The sequence below is a fragment of the Salvia splendens genome, chromosome 3, assembly GCF_004379255.2.
Source record: "Salvia splendens isolate huo1 chromosome 3, SspV2, whole genome shotgun sequence".
NCBI lineage: Eukaryota > Viridiplantae > Streptophyta > Magnoliopsida > Lamiales > Lamiaceae > Salvia > Salvia splendens.
In genome coordinates, this window is record NC_056034.1 from 34,510,968 (window position 1) to 34,531,129 (window position 20,162).

General features: G+C 36.6%; 1 protein-coding gene across 1 annotated transcript; it reads left to right on the plus strand.

The window, feature by feature from the left end:
• Positions 1–8,183: 8,183 nt before the first annotated feature.
• LOC121793489 (gibberellin 2-beta-dioxygenase 6-like) lies at positions 8,184–9,923 on the plus strand. The gene is made up of 3 exons (XM_042191498.1): positions 8,184–8,754; positions 9,042–9,363; positions 9,427–9,923. Exons 1-3 carry the CDS (start codon positions 8,294–8,296, stop codon positions 9,655–9,657), a joined length of 1,014 nt encoding a protein of 337 aa, XP_042047432.1. The 5' UTR covers positions 8,184–8,293; the 3' UTR covers positions 9,658–9,923.
• The last annotated feature ends 10,239 nt before the right edge of the window (positions 9,924–20,162 follow it).

The window sequence follows — 20,162 nt, forward strand, 5'->3', positions numbered from 1 at the left end:
TGAAACGCACAAGTTTGGGCAAACTATTCAAAAGTGGATTCTAGTTATTATATATTAGGAGTGTTTATAATTGGAATTATGATATGATATATGATTAATTTTTTATTATATATTCCTATTCTTAAGGGTGTGGATTAAAATAAGACCAAGTCTTATGTAAAAAATTAGGGATATTGGCATCCTCTAATATCATGGAACTTTAAAAAAATTGGGTTTTTCCCACGAATTTTGAAATATGCAAATAATATCACGAACTTTACCTCAAGTTTGTTATTTCTCACCAATGAAAAAATTCCGGCTGTATTAATAGATTGAAGAACAAATTTGGAGGGTGTGCTTCAAGAAAAACTATTCTCAAATATTGAAAATCTTGAAACACTCGAAGTATCATGATATTATTTGCTGGAATTTTTTTATTGGTGGGAAATAACAAACTCGGGGTAAAGTTTGTGATATTATTTGTCAATTTCAAAGTTCGTGGAAAAAACCCAACCTTTTGAAAGTTCCATAATATTAGGTGTTAATATTCCAAAAAATTAAGGGTAAACTAGTTCTATTGGATTAGCATGATCTAACGGTTTATTATATTATTCGACAGATTTATAAGATTTAAATATTTTATGTATTAAGGGTAAGTTAGAGAACCAATCGATGATATTGTAGATTCATTTGATTAATGTTGTAGTGCAGTACAGATAACGAATTTGATCTGTTGTTATAATACTCCCTCCGTCCCGCACTACTCGCACGTTTCATTTTCGGCACGAAGATTAAGGAATGAGTGTATAGCAAAGTCAAATATTACGGCTGTAGGTGAAAATTTTTACTAAAAATGGAAATAGTGCAAATAACTTGGGACGCCCAGAAAGGAAATAAGTGCAAGTAGTCCGGGACGGAGAGAGTATTATCTTGTTATGACTCTGGCTAATTAGGGATAACCTAGCCCCGGGTACCATGACTAGGGGGATACAAAAAGAGGGGAAAAGAAGTGGGGGAAAGAAGAATAAAAGCCAAATAACAATGAGATACTTGAGATAGATTAACGGAAATAATACTTAACACAAGATACACTTGATCATGTAGACTCGAGTGGCTGTTCATACATAATCAAATTATCATAGTCTTGAACGAAATAAAATTTATCAATCTTAGAAAAAACTAAGTGTTGCCTTCCTAAAGGCACATCGGAAGCAAAAGAACTTGGTTCCATGTATAAGACATGAACCTCCGAGAGTTTATTCTTGATGGAATAACAATACTCACTTCACCCCGCCGCGGCTGAACCTGCACATTTAGAAATACATTCAGGGCTGAGTACAAAAGTACTCAGTAAACACATTGCCAAAAAATACAAATATACATTTGAAAAATATTGTCAAGCCATTATCATAGTAACACTCGGGGTTTTTCAAAAAGGGCCCGAGCTCACTATAAACCTTTGTTCGACTGCAGTCTAATCTCTTTCTGTACTTTGCCATATCTTATCATCTTGTGCCGCAGAGATGGTGTTCTCTCAGGTCACCTTAACTTTCTTATGCTGGGAAGGTGGCCACCTTCCTCGGTCACTCGACCCAGCATTTGGCCATAAGTCTCCTTGTACACTAGTCCGAGCAGGGACACCACCCTCACTTGGACCCGGATTCGATTCACAACTCACTTGGCCTTAGCCAAAGTATATATGCATTATACACAAAACATTTATGGCAAGACAACATCACTTGAAAGAAAGAAAATAAATGACGATCATAAGTTCAGGTTTTCATAAAATATCACTTCAAAATATTTTACATTTTTATCCACATTAGTATGTAGGATAGAAAAGTTCACCTTGTACAGTTTCCAAGTTTTTAGATAAATTCCTTGCTTCTCAATGTTATTCTCCTCGCAAATTTTTCCCTTTTTGGAAAAGTAAATAAAAGTCGAACTATTCTTAGCTTTGAGAAGATGGAGTAATTTAAGGATGCACCTAAAACCATGTGTTTCAAGTATTAATCTTAAGTTCCCAATAATTAATTTGGCTTATGTTAGAATAAAAAAATTAATTCAAAACTTAAATTAAATTATTCTAAGCTTAAGTACACAGTTAGGAGAAATTATAAAAAAAATTAAAAAACCATATTAATTGTACCTAACTTCAAACTTAGGCTAAAATTAAATATTAACATTTACTCCCAAAAGAAATCATTTTCAAAACTGGGCCAAGACCATCTTTCATCTTCAGCCCACAAATAAATAAATAACTAAAATTTTGAATTTTGGGCCTCTCTCCATTTATTCAGTGCAGCCCAAATTATGTAAAAAGGGATTGGGCTTGGATTTAATTCAATAAATGTTGCAGCCATTTATTCCTTTTGTTGATCTCACATCCTACGGCTAATAGCATGGTAAAATAGTGTGGATGTCTCCTTTTTCTCACACCACATTTTATTTGGAGTAAATCCTCATCAAGCATTCGGATTTGGCGTGGGGTTAAATATGGTGGATATTTCAAATCTATTTGAGATTATGTATTAAATGCTAAGTGTATTCTATTTCCTTTCTTCATGTAGGGAAAGATCCATTGAACGAGTGTTAGTGGTTCTTGATGATGCATCATGCCTACTTGGATTGTAAGCATGTCGTTGAACGGGTTGTGTGAGACTTGCATGTCTCTCTCTATCCAACTTGTAATAGATTAGAATTTGATAAATTTGTATAATCAAACTTTATCGGACTTCTCGCGTGAGTACCAGACATTATGAACTTTTGTTTGAATTTATTATTTGATTGCACTTTAAATTAATCGTGGTAAAACAAACAACTTCTATTGGATGTCTCGCCTTGATTCTTATCTAGTTCAAAGATCGGTTATTTTCACGAAAAGTGTATTCCTTTATTATCATGACAAACACTAGTTTATAGTAAGCTAATTTTAATAATAATAATAATAATAATAAGAATGTAGATTAAAGTCTTGGGTCGTTACATATCAAATTTTCAAATCTTTAATATCACATGTCACTTTCAATGGCAATTGACAATATTTAAATATCTAAAATATCGTAAAAACTTTCATAAATAACTCTCTCAATTTTTTAATTATTTATTTTCACATACTATATACTCTCTGTTCCACAAGAATATGCACTTTTAGTTGGGCACGTGTTTTAATGCACAATTAATAAAGTAAGAGAGAAGTAAAAAAAGTAATTAAAGTATTGTTAATGGAGAATGGATTCCACAATATATATTTATAAAGATCTACAATATATAATGCTAAAAATGTACTACTGTTTATTCATGTTTTTAAATTTACAAGTAGTTGTGATTTAATAAAATACTCCCTCGTCCGCGATTAGGAGTCCCGTTTTTCATTTTAGTCCGTCCACGAATAGGAGTCCTGGTTCACTTTTACCGCAAATGGTAATATGATATCATATTCCACTAACTCATTCCACTCACATTTTATTCAAATTTAATATATATAAGTGAGATCCATATTTCACTAACTTTTTTTACCCACTTTTTTTAATATTTCTTAAAACTCGTGCCACCAAGAAATGAGACTCCTGATTGCGGACGGAGGGAGAATGTTGTAGTGGTGCATGACCAAATGCAATGTATATAATGTATAAAGTGCCGAAAAAATATGTGTGTTTCTTAATTGTATATGTATATATGTAATACAATTGTGAGTTGGACAATTTTATCCCCAAATGCCCTATGTACAATGATTATACGGACAAACATAGATGTTCACCATCCATTGTTTAATCTAATAGACCATAATTGACCTTAATTGTGTGATGTAAAATTTGACTCCACATTAATCTTATTCTATACATCAATATATTATATATATAAATAATGTTTTGCGTTTACTATAAACAAGATGCTATATGCGTTATAGTAGTATCATAAAATATTCTAAAGCACTGGAACAATGTAGGTTGGTATCACAAACTAATATAGTTGATTGGATTAAATGAACCTAAATTTTGATTCTGACTTTTCCCTAGTTGAAAGGTATATCATTTGTTCTGAATCTTATTCGAGACTAGAGGCTGCAATTTATAGGAGTTAAGTCAAATTGCAAACACATGATTTAGGATAAGGGTGCAATCGATGATGTTTTGCTACAGGCTATAACTTTTTGTTTGTTTTAAAAATCAAAGCTCTTGATGAAATAAGAACCCAATAGTATCTCATTTTAGATGGCGTTCAGTTAATCGGATAAAGATGGGTTTTGTGATTAAATTAGTACTTTTGAGTTTTCTACTACTCCATTCCTTCCATAGTAGTGGAGTCATTTTATCATTTCGGTATATTTCATAGTAGTAGAGTCATTTCCCTTTTTAGTAAAAGTTAACACATTTCTTCTCGCTTACTTTACTCTCTCTTACTTTTACTTTATTCTCTTTTACTTTATTAACTATTCATCTCTCAACCTTTTTTATTTCTACTTTATTCTTCCTTTACTTAACTACTCACTTAACACAATTTTTCCTAAAATTGCGTGCCAAAAAGAAACGCCTCAACTACTATGGAACGGAGTGAGTATTTCTTTATTGTTTAGTAGATAAGATAAAAATACGATTAATTATATTTATCGCAATTTATTGATAAACTAAAAATAGTTTAATTGATGAATCTTAAGTTGTGCTTTTTTGATATATTATAAATTATGAATCAAGTCAAAAGTGAAAATTAATTAATTATTAAATACATATAAAATTAGTTATTACTCCCTCCGTCTCACTTTAACAGTCCCCTTTATCATTTTTGGGTGTCCCACTTTAGGAGTCCCGATTGAAATATTCCATAAATGGTAATATGCCTCACATTTCACTAACCTTTTTTCCACTCATATTTTATTATAAAACTAGTACTTCCTCCGCCCCTCTGTAGTAGAGACGTTTCTTTTCGGCACGGAATTTAAGAAAAATTATGTTATGTGAGTTAAGTAAATGAATAATAAAGTAGGAAAGGAAAAATGTAGAAAAATATGAGAGAATAAAGTAAGAGAGAAGAAAAGATGTTGTTTTTTGCTAAAAAAGGAAATGACTCAGCTACAGTGAGATAACCCAAAAAGAAATATGACTCATCTACAGAGGAACGGAGGGAGTATATAAAAGTAGGATCCACATTCCACTATCTTTTTTCACCAACTTTCCTTTACATTTTTTCAAACTCGTGCGAAACTCGGATGGAACTCCTAAAGTGGGACCGAGGGAGTAATAACTAATAAGGAGTACTTATTTCAGCAAATCAAATATTAATGTTTGGGCTTGTTTCATCAAAGCGACTTACAATTATACCAAATATTTAGGGCTGTCATATACCCGCGGATACCCGATCGCGCTCGTCAGCACCTGCTTGGGCGTCGTTCGCCGATACCTAAGATCGACGCTCTTCTTGCAGTTGGCGCTGATCGGCACCTTATTTTGAATGCTTTTAGATCCATTAATTTTAATGTTGTATGGATATTCGGTGTTAGATTATGAAACGCAGGCACTGCCACTATCTCATTATTTTATCATACTAATATTCATTCCCATGGTGCAGAGAGGACCATGCATATTTTTCTTCTTTGTATTTTTATAAAATTATAAATTCGTTTTTATAGTAGTATAATTTATTTGTGGGAGTCACTTGTAGGGGTGGCATGGTACGGTATACCGCACCGAGAATGTCATACTGCATACCGTACTGCAAATTGTGGTATGAGAAAATGTCATACCTATACCTTACTGAATTTTTCAGTATACCGCATTTGCGGTATACTGAAAATTCGGTATGATTATTTCCGATACCGTTACCCTACCGTCTATGCGGTATACCATACCGTATTGCGGTATACCATACTTTTACGTTATACCGAAATAAGGTATGGCATACCGAGTACGGTATACCAAAATAAGGTATGTCATACCGTAATACTTGTGTTTCATACCAAAAAAATTCTATTATAGCCAAATATTTAAAATAAATTTTAAATATTTTAACATATTAACTATTTTTTATATAGATTTTAAATACAACATATATATCGAATTTTTAACAAATATCGTAAATGTGGTATATTGCGGTATACCGCGGTATAGGAAAATCTATACCTTTACCGTACCGAAATCTATCGGTGCAGTATCATACCGTACCACAACTTGCGGTATACCGCAAATTCGGTATTTTCGGTACGATAAGTGCGATATTTCGGTATTATGATATATTTAGCCCGCCCTAGTCACTTGTATAATTCTGAATCACTAAATATGACATGAAGACAAAAAAGTGACTTTTCCAATTCATGAAGAAATTAGAAACACAACCCATATCCCTATTTTATGAGCCTACGCCCATGACATGGGATCCGTATATGATCTTGGGAGTATTTAAAAATGTGAGGATTAGATTATTTGTATAGATACGAGCCTGCTGCATATTAAAAAAATGGACCATTATGTAATTTGTTTCTCCAATTGAATCCAAACCCCTCACAATCACACTATGCAGCTTCCAATTTATTGTCTGAATTACTGAATATAACAAAACAGTGATTATGATGGCCTTTTGCATCTTCAAATTTCAACATCCACAATGATGCCCCGAAAACTAACTGAATTAATTTATAACTCTATTTTTGAAGCTAAGTTTCATTTCACCACAATACATATAAAGTAAACATACAAATACAATTTTGGCTGCAACTTAATTTTTTCATTCATCATTTTTTTATTATTCTCTAATTTTATAAATAATTAAAATAGTTATTTAAAAATTCAAAAATTACATTAATTAAATATAGGAAGTAACAATAATTGAATATCATAAATTGCATAACTTAAACTCCTAATACTATTACTTATTTAAATAAACTTTAGTGGTTGCGAGTCCAAATTACTTTGATTAGATTTTTGTTGACGATGCATTGATATTAACAAACATAAAAATGCAAAAATTAAATTAAATAAACATATAAAAAAATAGGATGCAATCTTGCTGACGCCTAGCTTTCAATGGTCACCCAAACTTTTGCAGGTAGGTATTAATCATTTAATCGGAAAAACCACAACTAACAAAACAATTTATTATCAATCTAATTATGAATTCCCTCCACAATAGGTAAAAATAAAAATATCTGAAACCTAACAAGCACTCAGTTATTGATATTGTTAAATAATGTTAATTTCGATAAGTAAAACTCTAGTACTTTATCTGAAACTCTAGTATTAATTAAGGAGTACTTAATTAATAGGATGTAGATGAGATTATGCGCATCAAAGTCTCCTATATATTTATTGACCGGTAGGTGTACTGTATGTCCATAGACCATAGATTAATATCCAACATAATCAAACATTAGTCATATTATAACTATATAATTAAATATAAGTTTGGGTCCAACCTCATAACAAGAGTTATGGTGATGTAGTTGGAGGATTGAGAAGTGATAGAAAATATCTATATATGTATATAGATAGGATAGTGATTAAAATGAAATTACATTAAACTAAATTAAATTAAATGCATAATTAATATTACATTTAATTATAAGATTTTGTAATCTTATGGTCAACAATTTTTCAAATAATATGAGATATTTTTATAAAATAAGAACGAGAATTCACCAATGAATATATCAGATAATAGTATTTGGTTAGTTTTTATAAGTCCAATTATAGTAATAATTTGTGATGTATATTTAGTGATGCAATAATATAAATTTAATGTTACAATTTTATAACTTTTATGTTATATAGATGAATATTTTTGAATATTTTTAATTTTATATATCTTCTCGATTTAAATTATATTTTGACTAAATTTTCTCTCTCATGAGATAGACCTTATCTTTCACATACTTTACTAATTTTGTGTTAAAACTTGTGTGTCCCCAAAGTCCTTGAGGAAGTATTATGTTTCAATAATAAAGGGATTACCATATGGACTAAATATAACCATCAGATCTGCATTTTAATTCTAAGATGAGTTCTATACAATAATAATAATAATAATAATAATAATAATAATAATAATAATAATAATAATAATAATATTGTTCAGTTTGATACTCTCTGTATGTGTGACACACATGATATACTTATTCCATTATGCGCAAACATCTCCCATGTCCATTTTGTTGATACTAGATGCTATATATAGCACCTTTACAACACCAGCAAAAGTCAGGAAAAAAAAAACCATAAATTTCTCTCTCACCAATGCACAAACATTATAAATAGCGGTAACTTCAATATTGTCATTTCCATTTCCATTTCCATTTCCTAATACAATAAAACTAGTCTTGAAAAAAATGAATTTCTCTTCCTACCCTCCCTTCTTCCGCCCAAACCACAACGGCCAATTACACTCGGTCGAGCAGAACTCTCTGGAATTCGATTCGGAATCAAGTCCTCAATCCGCGAGGCTTCCAGTAATCGATTTCGTGGCCCTCGACTGCGCACACCTGAGCGAGGTGTGCCGCGAGTGGGGCATGTTCAGGCTGACCAACCACGGCGTGCCCGCGGAGCTGCTGAGCCAGCTCCACGATCACGCCAACGAGCTATTCTCGCGCGTCTTTGAATCGAAAGAGGGGATTATTCCCACCGCTCCTATGCTCTACTTTTGGGGCAACCCTGCTCTCACCATGTCTGCAAATGCTCACCACAAACCCTCTCCTTCTGACAACCACCACAACTGGCTTGAAGGTCTCAATGTTTCCCTCACCAATATTTCTCATTCCCATTACCAAGATCCACTCCTTGAATCTTTCAGGTTCGCACGTGTTTTTTTGTTTTTGTCATTGGTTTCCTTGTTTTCCGATTTGGTCCATCTGCACTGCAGCCACCGCACACGTCTCTTCACGTCTTATTTTATTATAATACTACTTATTTTGTTGAATCGTGTGAATTCGTGATGGCATATCAAAAACCTTTAAATTATTTTGCCGATGTGTGTCCACGTGTAATTATAGCTATTTTGGAATCCAAACAACCAATTAGTAGTTACTACTTAGATTTTAATGGCATATGAAAAAAAGTAAATCTGAAATGACAAAACAGGTGTTTACTAGAGGAATATGGGAGGCATCAAACAAGGCTGGCAAAGGCCATATTCAGCTCCATGGCTGAAGACTTCGGTTTCTCACTACCCAAATCAATATCGTACCTATCTCCGGCCACCGGAATCATACGCGTGTACCGATACCTGCGCTGCCCGGCTGCGGACCGGAGATGGGGCATCCAAGACCACACAGACAGCTCTGTGCTCTCCATAATTCACCAGGATCAAGTCGGGGGGCTTCAAGTTTTGAAGAACAATCAGTGGCTGGATGTGGCCCCCATCCATGACACACTCATTGTCAATGTTGGGGACATGATGCAGGTGTGGTTTTAAGATTGGCTTTCAATTTTATTTTTTTGTCTTACTCTTTTGGTAAACATTTAGGCGATGAGTGATGACAAATACATAAGCGTGAGGCACAGAGTGAAAGTGAACAGGGTGAAGGAGAGGGTGTCGATAGGGTATTTCGTGTTCCCGGCTGAGGATGGGGTGATAGAGACCTCCAACTACAAGCCTTTCACTTATGCAGACTTCAAAGCTAGGAATGAACTTGACCTCAAGATTCATGGTGCCAAGATTGGGCTTCCTAGATTCAGGAAGGAGCAATCTGTTTGACCACCATTGGTCAATTTTGGGGAAGCCTCCTTATCTTGACTTTTAACTTTGTTAAATTCTTACTATTGAGGTGTCCACATCATAGTAGAATAGATCCTCACAAAAGTACTTCATCATTATTAGATTGGATACATTTTCTTACTCGTATTCACACTTTGTCAAAAAGAAGTTTATCGAGTGGGACGAAAGCGACCCTCTGCTCATGTATGTGCCATCGAAGTAATTAATTTGAATTAATTAATCAAAAGATTAAGTGATTAAATAAACGTGGAGATTTACTTCAATTTAATCAAGAGATTTAATTGTATGTCACTTTATTTATATCTATAGAGTTAATCCCAACGAAAATTAAGTAATTGAAATTGTAGCTATTTAATTAAGTCTGATTATTTAATTTTGAAGATGCTGTTTTATCACCCAAGTAATTAAGTATGCTAGCTAATTCAAACTCTTCAAGCATTCAACTAATTAAAAAGAAATAATCCAATTAATTAAATAATTAATAGCTCAAACAAATAATTAATTAAGGCTTTTAAACTTAATCCGTTTAGTTAAATTAGTTCAAGAGGACCAAGCCATATAGTTATTTTAATTCAAACTCCAACAATTAATCTATCCTAGCCCAATGGATTAAATAGTCTAGCTCCACCAAATTAATTAAGATAGCCCAATGATTAATACCCAACCCATTTAGTTATAATAACAAGTTCAAGAATATAATTCATCTAGCCCAAACCAAATAGTGCACTTGGATTCACTACCTTGGTGTATGATTTTAGCACTTTTGTTTTGTAAGGCGGGCATGGACAGATTTAATGTTTTTCCTTTTCTAATGATATTCTTGCTTGTAAGGAAAACACTGATGGGGAAAAATCCAATACATACCTAGTTGAAGGGGGTAGTTTTGTGGGATTGGGCCGATACAAAAAATATAGAGAGAGAACTATTGATAATGAGAGATAAATATTTTGAGATTGAGCAATATAAAAATTATACACAGTTCTGAACTGTCGAAATAATTGAAGAATAATTTTTTTAATAATATAATATATACATTTTTATGAGGATTAAAGTCCACAAAAGGACAAATATAAACGTAGAACAATGAGGAAAACTACTTCTAATATGAGAAATTTTAAAAATATAACTGAAAATCCACTAAATGCAAATATAGAGAATTGAGAAAATTAAAAAACATAATTGAAAATCCAAACATATAGAAATGGGAAAATTAAAAAAAAAATACTCCCTCCGTCCGCGAATAGGAGTCCCGTTTTTCTATTTTAGTCCGTCCGCGAATAGGAGTCTCGGTTCACTTTTACCGTAAATGGTAATAGGGACCCACATTCCACTAACTTATTCCACTCACATTTTATTTAAAACTAATATATATATATCAGTGGGACCCATATTCCACTAACTTTTTTTCCACCCACTTTTCTTAAAACTCGTGCCGCCAAAAAATGAGACTCCTAATGACAAACGGAGAGAGTATAATTTAAAATCCACTACATGCAAACATATAAATGAGAAAGGAATTATTCTCGGCACTAGGATTCAAACCCCAGTTCTCGGGGATAGAAGTGTGACTAGAAACCAACGCCATTGGATCTTATTTTAGTAAACCTATTAAAAATATGTTATATATAGGCAAATCTCAAATTGTTGGGGGTTCCAATGGACCCCTATACCCCTATGTAGGTCCACCATTGTATATATATGTGTTCGAGTATTTAAGAATTGTTGAAATATTTGTGGACTAATTGGACTAGACCTATGTATTTAATTGATTGGGCTAGTCCAGATTATTTAAATGCTTCGGCCCATCTCAATCTGTGTGGGAAGTCTTGCTGCTTGCCCAGCCAGTTACTTACCTGTCTCACCGATGGCCGCCACGTCGAGCTCCTCACTCGGTCATCACCTGCAGTCGTTGGATTTAGGGTTTAATAGCGATGTGTGTATTAAGTGAGGATGCATCTTCGGTTCTCTCATTTATTCTGTTGACTCTCTCTCACTCTCACTCTCACTCTCACTCTCTGGATATGTTTTCCTCCGCCTTCTCTCTACTTTCTCTCTCTACACCTGAGGCGGTTACCACCGGGCATCTCCTCCGATCTTCAGTTTCCTCCGATGAATCTATGTTTTAGTTAGATCTATCAGTGAAGATCTTGAGTTAGGTTACTTTCTAGGTTTCCTTTAGAGTTTGGTGTTGGATCTGACCTAGGGTTTCAGATCTGACCTTGTTTGGTGTTTTGAGTGTGAGATAATGTGAAGTGCTTGTGAGATCTGTGAGATCCTCAGTGATTGTGAGCCGTGGTTGAAGAACTGGTGGTAGTCGGTGAGACTAGGGTTTCTGACTCCGGTGTTCGACGGTTTCCCATCTTGTGACTTGTGGTTGAAGCGCGCGGGGAGGTTCTTGGGCATGTGTAGTCGTTATTGTGACCTGAGCCACATCTCTGATTTGTTCTTCCTTATTGTTTCAGTTTGTGCCTCATATTAGATCCTTCGGGGTCAATTCCTTGTGTTTCTAATCCCTTTACTCAGTGTGCAGATTAATCGATGGAGCTAGAGAACCAAGTCTGGTGGAAGACTTGAAGCTAGCCAGGGTTCCGATTAATGTTGTAGTTTGTACTATGTATAACTGTAATCTTGGTTTATCTTTTGTATTCGGCTTGTTCCTCTAAGATTAGCCATCTCATTAGCGGTGTAATAGAAAAAGAGGTCCCAGTAATTAGTGAACCATAGTGGTTTGATCCCTACAGTGGTATCATAGCCACGGGGGGAGGGGGTGAAGGGGTTGGCAGCGGAAGCGTGCGTGATTTACCGATCATATAAACTTGATCTATTTAGCAGATTATTTAGACAAATTCTATTCGCGTAATTATCACATGTATCATGCTCATAACTTGAATTAAAAACATGCTTTAGCACATAAAATCCCTAAAGCATGCTTACTACGGAATTAGCCAATTTACCTCGTAGATTCAATCAAGAATCGATGATGGCTTGCTCCGTCTCCACGTGAAGATCTTCAATACAAGACCTCGGATCTTCTGACTGGTGTCCCGGACTATACGCTGATATTTGTGTGGGTAAATCTCACCAACGTACTAGGACTCGAATAATGGAAGACAGAAACTGCTCACGGAGGGAGCACAAATTTGGAGCTCTCTCTTTTTAGAGGGGGACGAAAATTTTGTATATTGAAAGTGTATTTTCTGTCTCTTTTATTCTCCTATTTATATAAGTCACATATTGGGCCCAGTCAGGGATCTAAGGAAGAATTTGGAACAGGCCTCACCCAATTAGCTTTTTACTAATTAAATTAAACCCACAATTTAATATAAGCTTATATTGGAATATTACGAGCAGCCACTACAGAAGTAATATTGCACTGCCTTCCAAATCCGAAATTACAAGTATTCCGGGTTTCCTTTAATTGCATTTGATTTATTTCCCGCGCTTAAGATAGAAACATCCATTAATTAATTAATGTCTGCTATAGACTTAATTAATTAACATATTTCGAATACCAATAGTGGACTTAGCAAGAAACTCTTATTTATTATTCATAGAGTAATCAAACTCCAACTAGCTAGGTTCCGAATAATAAAACCTCATTTCGAGCTCCTCTTATGGATGTTATCAAACGAGACTCTCCTCGCGCACGTTTCAACATAATAGCAATCCTAGCACCGCTAGATAATGATCACCACTACCCAATATACCTGGATCGTTGGGTTACGAAAAACCTGCACCTTTGGTAAGTCAAAGTAGTGGATACTCAATGCCGCGTGCTCAATGCTAACGTACATTGATTAAGAAATTAATTATCAAGACCTCGTCTTTCAGTAGATAGCATAAAGACTCGTCTTGCTGTTAGATCCATTCAGTGCTATACCACACCAACGTCATCTTATTTCAATAAGGCTTAGAAATAATCAGACTGACATTGCAACCTTTCACGATAGGTAGTCTAGGTCTATCTGGGTTGTGAAATTCTTATTTTTCTTTGTTCAGAACTGACCGCGTACCTTAAATTGAGCGCAACCCACAACCGGTCTACTAAAACAAAGACTTAGACTTTGTTACGTTTGCTTATACATTTAAATACGCAATAAATAACCATTAAATGTAAAACATAACAACATTATGACAAAAATAATCTGTTGCATTTATTGGAAAATAACCATTAGAGTTTTACAGTATGCAATCACTCGAAAGGTGATTTCTAGTATACAAAACCCTAACAATTTCCCACTTATACTCAAAACAGCTTTCGAGTATACAAAATGGTAGTGCACACGTCTAAATTTCTCCCACTTATACTGAAAGCGAGTTGGGGTCTTGAATGAGTCGAACTCCCATCCCTTCAACGTGGTATTCGAACGGTTTCACCGCCAAAGCCTTTGTAAAAGGATCTGCCAGGTTGTTCTCTGACGCAATCTTGACCACTTTTATGTCTCCTCTTTGCACTATATCTCTAATGATATGATACTTCCGTTCTATGTGTTTGCTCGCTTTGTGAGCTCTTGGTTCTTTCGAGTTTGCCACAGCACCAGAATTGTCACAATAAATGGTGATGCTCTTGGGCAGATTCGAAACCACACCTAAATCCATAAGGAAGTTCTTGAACCATACAGCCTCTTTTTCAGCCTCCGAAGCGGCCACATACTCGGCTTCTATGGTCGAGTCCGCGATGCATTTCTGCTTCACACTCTTCCAAATTACGGCTCCACCTCCTAAGGTGAACACATATCCTGAAGTAGATTTTCTCGAGTCCTGATCAGCTTGAAAGTCTGAGTCAGTATATCCCAAAGGACAGAGCTCGGCTGCATTGAAAACTAGAGCATAGTCCTTAGTCCGTTTAAGGTACTTGAGTATGTTCTTTACGGCAGTCCAATGTCCTTGGCCCGGATTCGACTGATATCTTGCCACCATGCCAACAACAAAGCAAATATCAGGTCTAGTATAAAGCATAGCATACATGAGATTTCCAACTGCCGAAGCATATGAAATCCTTCTCATTTCCTGTATCTCAGACTGCTTTTTAGGGCACATCTCTTGAGATAAATGGATGCCATGTGTAAAAGGTAAGAAACCTTTCTTGACATCATGCATGCTAAAACGACTAAGTACTGTTTCGATGTAAGATTCTTGAGATAAGCACAACATCTTCTTCTCTCGATTCCGAAGAACCTTGATCCCGAGGATGTGTCCCGCGTCTCCCATATCCTTCATCTCGAACTGGTTCGACAACCCTGTTCGAACTGATGACAACATCTTTTTATTGTTTCCAATTAGAAGAATGTCATCTACATATAAAACTAAGAACACTACATTCCCCTTATCAACTTTCTTATACACACAGCTTTCACTTGGGCACTTTTCGAATCCAAACTTGCAAACAGTTTGATCGAAACATTGGTTCCACGATCTAGATGCTTGCTTGAGGCCATAAATGACCTTCTTAAGCTTCCAAACCATGTGTTCTTTGCCCTTTATGGCATATCCTTCGAGTTGTTCCATGTAGATGGTCTCCTCAAGACTGCCGTTGAGAAACGCAGTCTTAACGTCCATCTGCCATACATCCCAATCCATATAAGCTGCAATAGACAACAGTATCCGGATCGATTTGAGCATGGCCACTGGGGAGAAGGTCTCATCATAATCGATGTCTTCCTTTTGGGTATACCCCTTGGCCACTAGTCTTGCTTTGAAGACTTTAACTTGTCCATCGGGTCCATGTTTACGTTTATATATCCACTTGCTCCCAATGGCAGTACAGCCTTCGGGTAGGAAGGACAAATCGTAGACGTCTTTGTCTATCATAGATTGTAGTTCCGAATCCATTACTTTCACCCATTCGCAATGATCGACATCTGCCAGCGCTTCCGCAAAGTTCCAGGGATCTAATACATTGCTGTCCGAGGAGTGATCCATAGATTCCCACAAACCAATGTATCTGTCGGGCTCATGTGAGACCCTCCCACTGCGGCGCGGCACTACAATATTTTGAGTAGAAGTTGAAGTTTCGGGAATTGTTTGTACACTTGGTACTTGTTCTTGGTTAATGGAACTTATGACAGAAATTAGCTCATCAAGAGCCACTTCATTGCTGGGTTTATGATTCATTACATAGTCTTCCTCTAAGAATGTCGCGTGAGTGCTCACAATGACTTTCTTATCTCGGAGACTAAAGAATTCATAACCTCCACGATCAGATCGTAGGCATTTGATATTCTTCCCATGATACTTCTCCACAACAGTCTTAAAGTCTTTAAACTTGTCAAAAGACTCTGACTTGTGACGCATCAAGTAGACATATCCAATTTTCGAGAAGTCATCAATAAAAGTGATGAAGTATCTAAAACCACATCTTGCCTCAATAGACATTGGTCCACATACATCGGAATGAACGAGCTCAAGTACTTCCTTGGCCTATTGCCCTTAGCCTTAAAAGGCCTCTTGGTCATCTTGCCTTCTAAGCATAACTCACACTTATGAAAAGGTTCCTCCTCTAGACCTTTGATAAGATATTGTTGAACAAGAGAATGGATCCTCCTTTCATTGGCATGACCAAGCCTAAGGTGCCACAAGTACGTTTCGTTCATTGAACTTGAAGGTTCCTTTCATTTCTTTGAAATTTTCGATGTTGTATTGAGTTCTGATTTGCGATTATTAAACTGTGTAGAAGTGATTGTATACAGATTGTTTTCCATGATACCACGACAGATATAAGAACCATCTTTCTTAATAACGCAGTTGTCATTAAAAGAAATCGAATATCCATCATAAACTAATTTAGAAACTGAAATTAAATTTCTTCTAAAAGAAGGTATCAACAAAACATTCTTCAAAATCAAAAATCTATCACTACTAAAACGCATATAAATGTCTCTCACTGCAACGGCTGCCACTTTGGTAGCGTCGCCCAGCTGGACTTCGATCTCACGATCATGTAGCCTTCTTGTCACTTGCATTAAGTCAGGATCAAAACAAATATGATCAGTGGCTCCTGTGTCAATAACCCAAGTGAAAATTGATGTCGAGTCAAACAAGACTCGACAACTAGAGCCTGGTGCATGCCTGTAGCCTTGCCCCGTTTAGGCCAGTCTGGCTTCCAATACCCCTTCTCTCCACACTTGAAACACTTCCCCGTGGGCTTCTTGTTGGCCCTCTTCTTCTTCTTTCCCTTAGCTATCTTGGCTGGTCCTGAGTTCGGTGCCTGCCTTTTTCCTTTGCTAGGCTTTAAGCCAGAGGAACGAGGCGCCGAAATCATCATGGCCGCCTTAGCCTGGACCATAAGGTCCTCTGCCGACTGAAGTTCAGTCAACAGCTCTGCCAAGGTGTAATTCCTTTTGTTCATCTCGAAGTTGAGCTTGAACTGTTGGAAGCTAGGGGGAAGACTTTGAAGGATGATAGTCACCTGGGACTCGGGATCGATCGTCCCTCCCAAGACCTCAATTTGGTTGAGGTGGCCCATAATCTCGAGGACGTGGTCCCTCACAGACGAGCCTTCTTTCATTGTCTTCAACATGATACTCCGAAAGGCTTGAGACTTAGCTGTTCGATTTTGAGTACCAAAAATATTCTTGAGATTCTGCATAATCTCGGCGGCAGTTTCCATAGCAGAATGCTGATGCTTGAGTACTGATGACATAGATGCCAACATATAGCACTTAGCCATCTCATTCGCCTTATGCCACCGTCTGTGTGCATCTCTGACTCCTGCCGCAGCGTTAGCCGGCGGCACTGGAGGTCGCGGGGTGGTGAGCACAAAGATGTACTCATCTGCTGTGAGAACGATGTCCAAATTTTGTTTCCATTCTATGTAATTTTGGCCCTCGAGTTTATTTTCTTTGAGAATTGCAGAAAGAGGATTGAACGACATATTGACAATTTGATTTGCACTGCAAAACAGAGTATTTTACTATTGTCATAAACTTATGTAAGAAGTTTGATTAGATTAACCATAAAACTTTTCAAAATCTTACAACTGTAAAAATTAAAATTTTGTACCCTCCAGAGGAAGTCAATACGCATTAAAATCTTACAATTTTACTGGTCACAACACCGACGAATAGTTCAGAGACCACAGAGTAGCATGGCCGCCTAATGTTGCCTAAGAAAGACTATCTCTTTAGCATTACAGAGTCCATTTCTACAACACACTCCCATAACAATGCTCATGTGTTGCTAACAAGATCAAGCTATCTCATAAATCCTGGGTGAACTTTTGAATCTCGCAGTTTCTTAGGATTATTGTCCCCACAGAGCAGGCGGCGATAATATTGGAAACTACATTCTAGTTCATACTATTTATATTTGAGAAGTCCGCCCTCATGAACTTGCTATTTTCTTAGGATTATTGTCCCCACAGAGCAGATGGCGATAATATTAGAAAAAGGCTTCATAAATTGCACACCAATTGATGGAGACCATATACAAACGTTGAGTTCGTAATTATAGCTTAGATATTTTGGGTTATGGTTTTTCTTTAATTATCCTTAGCCTTAGGGCAGAGAAAGACTTTCATTAAATTCTGTTGGTATTTAATTTGCTGGATAATTAAATCTTTTATTAATTGGTATCTTCCTTTAGGAAATTATTGTTCTAGAATATAATTCTTATCCATGTCTACTATAAGATATGTCTAAAATAAATAAATTATTTAATTCTTAATAAGACATGAAAAATTAAATTCAAATTAATTCCGTGTTCAAGATTAGGAAGAGATATTTCATTATTTAATGTATTCATACATATCTATCCTTTTTAGGATCTTAGATATATAAATATTAGGAAACTATTAAATTATTCTTATCCATATCATCTAGGAATCAAAATAATATTATTTATTTCCATAGATATAGAAAATAATAAAAATATTCCTTAAATTTAGACAAATATTAGGAAACTATTAAATTATTCTCATCTATATCATATAGGAATAAAATAATATTATTTATTTCCATAGATATAGATAATAATAAAAATATTCCTAAAATCTAGACAAATCTTCCAAAAAGATTTTATTTCGATTAAATAATAATATTTTAATGATATCTTTTAATAAAATAATTATTAAAATAATCCTTCATCGTTATCTCATCGTACGAGGTTCGAACGAACGATGAACGACGAAGATCCGACGAATTCGTCGTCGAATCACGACGCACGCAACATCTCGGACACTAGCGAGCGCCCGTCTCGATCGTCTCGACCGTCGGGTGCCGACGCGTCTCGGCCAACTGAGCACGTCGGGTGACGCGGTCCTCGGCCAGCGGCGCGCACGACGGTGGCGCTGCTCCTGGCCAGTTGCTGTCGCCCGTCTCGGCCTATCCGAGCGACGATGCTCCCATCGCAGTGGCACACGGCGGGCAACTCGGCGTGTCTGTCTCGGGCAGTGGCGACCGTAGTTTGCCGACACTTCTCGGCCAGGCGCGCACGCGGCGGCGCGCACCTCTCGGCCAGCGTCTCTGCACCCGTCTCGGACATCCGAGCAGTCGGGTGGCGCGAGCTCTCGGCCAGCGACGCGCACGGTGGCGCGCCCTCTCTCGGCCAGTTCCGACCACCCTTCCTTCCGGCTAGGGTTTCAGCTCTCGGCGCCTGGTGTCTCGGTGGTTCTCGGACAAACCACCACTCCGTGCCAGCCTTTATGTCGGCCTTGGTGCGAGGAACGCCTGGGGTTTTGCGGTCTCGGCCAGCGTCGCGCTCGAGCCCACGTGATCGAGATCCCTCGGCTCCCACTCAATCGACAACCCTATTTCACGATCGCGCGTGGTGCAATCTGTCTCGACGCAAGCGCCGACGGTTCGCACGTCTCGTACGATCGAGTAATTCAAGTTCTTTGATTCGATAGTTCTTGAGTTCATCATGCATAATTTATTAAACAAAACACCAAGAAAATGCTTCGCAATCAAATAATACATGCATACATGAATTTCACGAAATTTAAATCCAAATAATCAGAGCCAAAGACTGGCTCAGATACCAATTTAAGGGGTTGGCAGCGGAAACGTGCGTGATTTACCGATCATATAAACTTGATCTATTTAACATATTATTTAGACAATTCTATTCGCGTAATTATCACATGTATCATGCTCATAACTTGAATTAAAAACATGCTTTAGCACATAAAATCCCTAAAGCATGCTTACTACGGAATTAGCCAATTTACCTCGTAGATTCAATCAAGAATTGATGATGGCTTGCTCCGTCTCCACGTGAAGATCTTCATTACAAGACCTCGGATCTTCTGACTGGTGTCCCGGACTATACGCTGATATTTGTGTGGGAAAATCTCACCAACGTACTAGGACTCGAATAATGGAAGACAGAAACTGCTCACGGAGGGAGCACAAATTTCGAGCTCTCTCTTTTTAGAGGGGGACGAAAATTTTGTATATAGAAAGTGTATTTTCTCTCTCCTTTATTCTCCTATTTATATAAGTCACATATTGGGCCCAGTCAGGGATCTAAGGAAGAATTTGGAACAG